The sequence below is a fragment of the Pundamilia nyererei genome, unplaced genomic scaffold (assembly GCF_000239375.1).
Source record: "Pundamilia nyererei isolate P.nyererei 1_Seehausen unplaced genomic scaffold, PunNye1.0 scaffold00298, whole genome shotgun sequence".
NCBI lineage: Eukaryota > Metazoa > Chordata > Actinopteri > Cichliformes > Cichlidae > Pundamilia > Pundamilia nyererei.
In genome coordinates, this window is record NW_005187699.1 from 530198 (window position 1) to 536486 (window position 6289).

The following is a 6289-nucleotide window of genomic DNA, read 5'->3' on the forward strand; positions in this document are numbered from 1 at the left end:
GTGATGTTTTCCAACTTTACTCGTAACCCGGAAGCTCCCCCCACACACAGCCTTATGGGAACAGTAGTCTACCGCTACAAGAGGCACATCCCAAATCTGCCCTGTTTCATTGCACATAACAGATTAGGTGAGAAGACCATCTGAAATAATAGAACAGAAGAAAAAGCAAGTAGATGACAATTTCAGTTTTTTTTTAACTTTTTCTGTTATATACAAATATTTCTGTTACAACTAAACATTTGTAAGTCTGGGTGGTGATGAGACTATAAGCTGGGACCTTTCTGTGTGCAGTTTGTATGTTCTCTCTCTTCCTGTGTGGGCACAATCAGAATTAAGCATGCATTTTAGACCAACTGGTGACTCTAAATTGATGGGGTGCAAAATGAGAAACTGTGATACTGCATCTGGAAGTCAGGAGTGGCAAAGATGTATGTGAGGTGGTGCAGGAAATGCATGAAGAGAGTGAGACAGTGATGGGGTGTGCAGTAGGAGTAACGGGTGAGTTCAAGATGGTGGTGGGATTACATCAGGGATTCACTCTGAGCCCCTTCTTGTTTGCAGTGGTGATGAACAGGCTGACAGATGAGGTCAGGCAGGAATCTGTGTGGGCTATGATGTTTGCAGATGACACTGATCTGTAGTGAGAGTGTGGAGCAGGTTGATAGAGAGCCTGCAGAGGTGGAGATATGCACTGAAGAAAAGAGAAATTAAGGTCAGGAGAAACAAGGCAGAACACATGTGTGTAAATGAGAGGGAGACCAGTATAACAGCAAAGAGCAGAAGTAGTGATCGTGGATGAGTTTAAACACCTGGAGTCATCCATGCAAAGCAACAGAAAGCACACGAGAAGTAAAGAGGAGAGTGCAGGCGGGGTGGAGCGGGTGGAGACGAATATCAGTAGTGGATTGTGACAGAAAGATAGCAGCAAGAGTAAAAGGGAAGGTTTACAAGATGGTAGTGATGCTGTGATGTATGGTTTGGTGAGACGGTGGAACTGAATAAAAGACAGGAGGCTGAGCTGAAGGTTTCATCATCTTCTCTCTGTGATCCCACATGAAGCTGAGCTGCAGCAGCGGTCACCTCCATCACTGATTTCTTTGGCCGGAGGAGCTCCTAACTCCAACACCTTCCCCTTCCAGTCAGCGTCCATCACGGTGAAGAACGGGCAGACAGTCACCTTCGATGAGGTGGCGATGAAGAGAGCTCTGCAGTACTCCGCCTCTAATGGGTGAGAAATCCAGATGACAGAATCGGTCACTGCTTTGTGACAGTTTTCAGAACAGCATTTCAGTTTGGATTAGAGGATAAAGACAGACACTCATGCAGACATGTGCAGTATTTATGTGAAAATAAAACAGATTACTATTTTATGAAAATAGATTTGTCTTGGAAACACCTGATTTCTCTTCAATGCGTAGAATACCTGAGCTGCTGACATGGATGAAAAACCTCCAGAAGAACCTCCACAACCCGCCGACTGCTAGCTACAGCCCTGAGAGCGGGCAGATGGAGATGTGTGTGACGACGGGGAGCCAGGAGGGGCTCTGCAAGGTACTGACACCACCACCTGTAGATTTACCTGTCCATCTGACATCAGCTGAACAGCTTAGACCCACTGAAACCCTTAAGCTATAGCTTTAAAGTAAGAATCTCTATATTTTAATATAGTTTTATTTATTATAGCAGTTTTTCATGTCAAGGAAAACATTCACAGCCTGTGTCTTAACCTCGTGTGTTTGCTGGTTTTGGTGCAGGTGTTTGAGATGTTGGTCAACCCCGGAGACAATGTTCTTCTGGATGCGCCCACGTATTCGGGCACGCTCGCAGCAGTAAGAGCATTTTTCTTCTGCACATCACAAACATTGTGACACGAAGCACTGCGGCCACCTGACGCTCTCATTTCCTGTGCAGCTCCATCCTCTCGGCTGCAACTTGGTAAACGTTCCCAGCGATCAGCATGGCATGATACCTGCAGCTCTGAAGGAAGTCCTGTCCCGGTGGGATCCGTCAGAGGTCCACAAGCCCGGAAGCACCGCTCCCAAAATCCTCTACACTATCCCTAATGGAGGAAACCCCACCGGGGCCTCCATGACAGCAGAGAGGAAGAAGGAAGTGTATGAGGTAAGTCGTCGCCAAAGTCATACTCAGTGAGATAAATACATGCACACGCTGCAGATTTTGACTCTCTTGAGTCACGGTCGTACAAAGCAAACCAGTGAAGCGTGCACTCTGCTAATTACAGCTTGTTGTAAAGCTGCTTTCCCTGCAGATTCACTCTGAGGTTTTTTTATTTAAACCTCTCTTCTCTTTAATAGCTGGCCAGGCAGTACGACATGCTCATCATCGAGGATGACCCCTACTATTTCCTACAGTTTGAAAAGGTGCAAAGACAAGAGATTTTATCTTTAAATGACAAACGGCAGCCTGTTAATCTGACCTTCATTAATAATGAATAAAGGTCACAGTTAGTTCATGTCATGTTTACTTGTGTGGCAGCCATGGGCTCCCACGTTTCTCTCCATGGATGTTGATGGGAGGATCATCAGGACCGACTCCTTCTCCAAAATTCTGTCTTCAGGGTGAGTTTCTCAACCTTTGTGACCGTTTAGGTGGGTGGATTTGTTTTACTCCCAGTACATGTGGAACTGATGTTCCCATTTCTTGATTTGCCCTAGCGACTATGAACCTGACACATAAATTTCTTTTACATGTTTGTAGGAATGAAAACGTCAGCATCCTTCAGGAACACATATATTTGGGTCAGCCCTCAAGTAAACAAACAATTTTAGCGACTAAAATGACAGAATAGGGTGATGTATGACCTGTAATATGTTATGCAGGAATAGTTTGTTTAAATGGCTGAATATGTGTTTATCACAACTGTAGCGTTCCCTTTTGTCTATGACAGAAATGTTAAATAATGTTCTAATGTACTTATTTATGGTTCTGGCATCACATTTTTTCATCAGATCTTTATGCCATACTTGGCTGCTTTTTTTTAAGAGACTGAAACACCACCTGCCTCTGAAGGCCACCAACTGTTCATGTACACAGAGATCAGTAACAGGGAGAAAGTATTTCAGGCAGCAAACGTTGTCCAAATATGCCTGAAAGCAACAAGTTTGTCCGTGGCCTGTGTCTGAGCTCCAGCTGCTCAGTTGTCAAACTGCACACACCTCAGGATACCTTGTAATCTTCTTCTGTTAGCTGCAGTTCACAGTAAAAAAAATTGCATTTAATGTTAAAAGTGGAAAATCAGTACTATTAATGTTAAAATAACATGTTTCCAGTGTCATGTGTTGCTCTATTGGTATTCTTGCCACATCACTGGACCCGTGAAAAGCTGTAGGAGTAATAGATTGGGGGGGGAAATGTCAGGAAACATTTTTATGAGTCAAAGTACCTCAAAAATCAGACACTGATGTAGCATACAGGTCTAGAAGGCAGCCCATGTGCTAAAGGGTCACTGCAGGGGTCCAGGTTCGAGTCTGCTCTCAGCCATTTTCAGTTTAGGTAAAAACGCTCAAAAATAAACTCCTAAAAAAGAAATATCACAGTGCCACATAAAAATATATGGCTCACTCACTCGCTTGAAGTTTATCTAGAAAAATCCCTCCGGTTATTTATTTATTTATGTTTTTAACTACATGATGTGATGGCTTTGGAGAGTGGCTCCATAGTTTTTTACATATTCACCTAACAAGCAAAAGTTCCCCGGTTTGTTTCCGGGAGGAGACACGAATCCCTTTTGTGTCATCAGGCATAAAAATCTGCCAAATCAAACACAGAGCGCTACCTGCTGTGGTGAAGCCTTGTGACTAAGAGAGCAGCCAAAGGTAACGCATGGAATAACTTTTACACTTTAACCACAAATAAAAAACAACAAATGCAGTTTTTTAAACAATCGTAAGTATAGTAGTGAGGTGAACTGTAGGAAATTATAAAGATTACAGTAGTATAGTGTGTAGCTATTTCTAAAGGGGTTCAAGCAGGGTTTACTGACTTATGTTGTCGACACATTCAGAGGCTTCCAGCCAAGTGACATAGTACAGACACTCGTTTATCAAGCAACATCCTCATGGACACAAAATGTAAATATGGCACCCCAGCCTTTATCTGCACAGTAATGTGTGTTTCCAGCATTGCTTATCCAGGCTCCAGTTCCTCAGTTTCAGTGAAGTCACATTGCGAAACACAGTCTGTTAAAACAGGATCCGGTCACAGAGAGTTTACGTCTTAGGTTTAAGAGTGAAGTTAATATTTGACTCCAGGTTTTATGTACTGTGAGTGTTTCTGACTTGAATTATTCAGCTGGTTGTGTTGTTGCTTCAGACTGAGAATAGGTTTCGTGACCGGCCCCAAACCGCTCGTAGACCGGGTGGTGCTGCACATCCAGGCTTCGACGATGCACACAAGCACCTTCACACAGGTGAGAAATCTCCCACTTAACACCACCCAGAATCTCATCGTGTTCACCCTGAATGGACTAAAAGAAATCTTTCAGCGTGAAGTGCTGTTGATAGTGACAGTATGCCATCACATAAAGCAGCAGTAAACACAGAGCAGGGCAGCACAGTTGCGCAGTGTGCTAGCAATGAAGCATATTTGTGAGCAGAGTCATTACTGACTTTTATACTCTGCCAGATTAAGTTCCCACCCACCAGGCATGCCTGATTTGCACAGACATAAACTCAAACCAGGCGAGGATGAGTGGTGTGCTGCTGTCACGCTACATTTAAAGCTGAAAAAGAATTTATCGCGTGTCTGAACTAGCAGAAGCAGCAGAGCAGATTTTACTCAGAAAGAAGGAGGAGAGGATTAATGAGGACCTCCAAAAGATCTGCCTCCAACCTCTTATTTAATCCTCACCTCTGCATATTCATCTAATCTAAACCAGAAATGTTATTAATGCATGAAAGATTTAAAATGCAAACAGCTCAGGCATAAAAACCCCATGTGAGAAGGAGGAAAGTGTGCCTCTTCAACTCATTAAACTATTAATATGCAGTTTTATTATCTGCTGTACAGTCATTTTACAGTCAAATGATTTGGAGTGATGCCAATATATAATCAGAGTGCCCTGCTTTCTTTCAGCTCATGGTGTCTCAGTTGTTGCACAGCTGGGGACAGGAGGGTTTCCTCCAGCACATAGACAAGTATGTCACTTCCTGTCTGACCAGTTTGACTTGTTAAAAACTGACTTGGATCCAGTTACGTTTCCAACAGGAAATCAAACAGTTCTTTTCTTTCCTCTTGCAGGGTGATTGAGTTTTACAGGAAACAGCGAGATGCCATGATCAGCTCTGCAGACAAATGGCTCAAAGGTTTGTGCACTCACTGATGAAGCCCAAAGTATCCACATGTAAACAAGCAGTGACCTGTTCACTTTACTTCATGTTTCCTTTAAGCTGGACTCATAGACTCTATATAACAGGTGATGTAACCACAGTCAGATCAGCTTTGATGTGTGAACACTCCAGACTGACATGAGTGATTCTGATAGGCAAACAGTAACGGCTTTTAAACATGGCCAAGCCGTGAAGGGTACCATGTTTTATATTCTAGTTCACTTTAAATTGTTCCATGCTGTATTAGGTATGTCTATAAACTAGTGGTTGAACCATAAAGTCAGCAGGTAGGCATTTAATGAGGTCAAGTTACCAATAGGGTAATTTTCTCTTTGCATCCAGAGGTGTCGCCTCCTGCTGGAAGCAACAGTCATCCTTTATATACAGTCTGTGCTTGCAAACATAGATTTAGATCTTTGATGGAAGGCTCACACCCACTGAGGCTGAAGGTGAAATCTGTTGTCAGCATACTCCGTTTTAAGGTTCCTGTATAGTTTTCTGAAGAAGAGCAACACTATTAAGCAATGACCAAGATTATTTGAGTGTGCTGAGGCCCTTTCTGTGCCTGTGTGGGTCTTTCTGGGTATGTGAATGTATGTGTGGATGACTGAATGGAGTGTAAAGCGCTTTGGGGTCCATAGGGGCTAAGTAAAGCACTATACAAATACAGGCCATTTACCATTTTACTCCAGCTTCCTCCCACAGTCCAAACACCAACTCGTTAGGTTAACCGGTATTTCTAAGTTTGTGTGTGTGTGTGTTTCAAATTATTAGGAAAATGTCTGGTTTACAGTTGGTTTCTCCGGAAGGAAATGGATTAAACATATTTAATATTTATTATATCCCCATTAATGGAAAAAGGAAAACTTACCTCTGCATCCAGACAGCTCTGACCTTCATTCATAACGGGCTGGAGCCACACCCATATCTATCTATCTATC

At 43.0% G+C, this 6289-nt stretch overlaps 1 protein-coding gene across 3 annotated transcripts in view; it reads left to right on the forward strand.

The window, feature by feature from the left end:
* aadat (aminoadipate aminotransferase) overlaps window positions 1-6289 on the forward strand; it is a 15881-nt gene that overhangs the window by 5416 nt on the left and 4176 nt on the right. For 2 of the 3 annotated variants that reach the window (XM_005751070.2, XM_005751071.1), the window contains exons 3-11: window positions 1060-1228; window positions 1419-1551; window positions 1755-1829; window positions 1912-2121; window positions 2316-2381; window positions 2497-2579; window positions 4333-4429; window positions 5095-5156; window positions 5260-5324. In XM_005751070.2, the coding sequence (XP_005751127.1) occupies window positions 1060-1228; window positions 1419-1551; window positions 1755-1829; window positions 1912-2121; window positions 2316-2381; window positions 2497-2579; window positions 4333-4429; window positions 5095-5156; window positions 5260-5324 (960 nt within the window). Of the gene's footprint in view, window positions 1-6; window positions 128-1059; window positions 1229-1418; window positions 1552-1754; window positions 1830-1911; window positions 2122-2315; window positions 2382-2496; window positions 2580-4332; window positions 4430-5094; window positions 5157-5259; window positions 5325-6289 lie in introns of those variants that run through there. The other variant, XM_013915402.1, reaches the window with a different exon arrangement.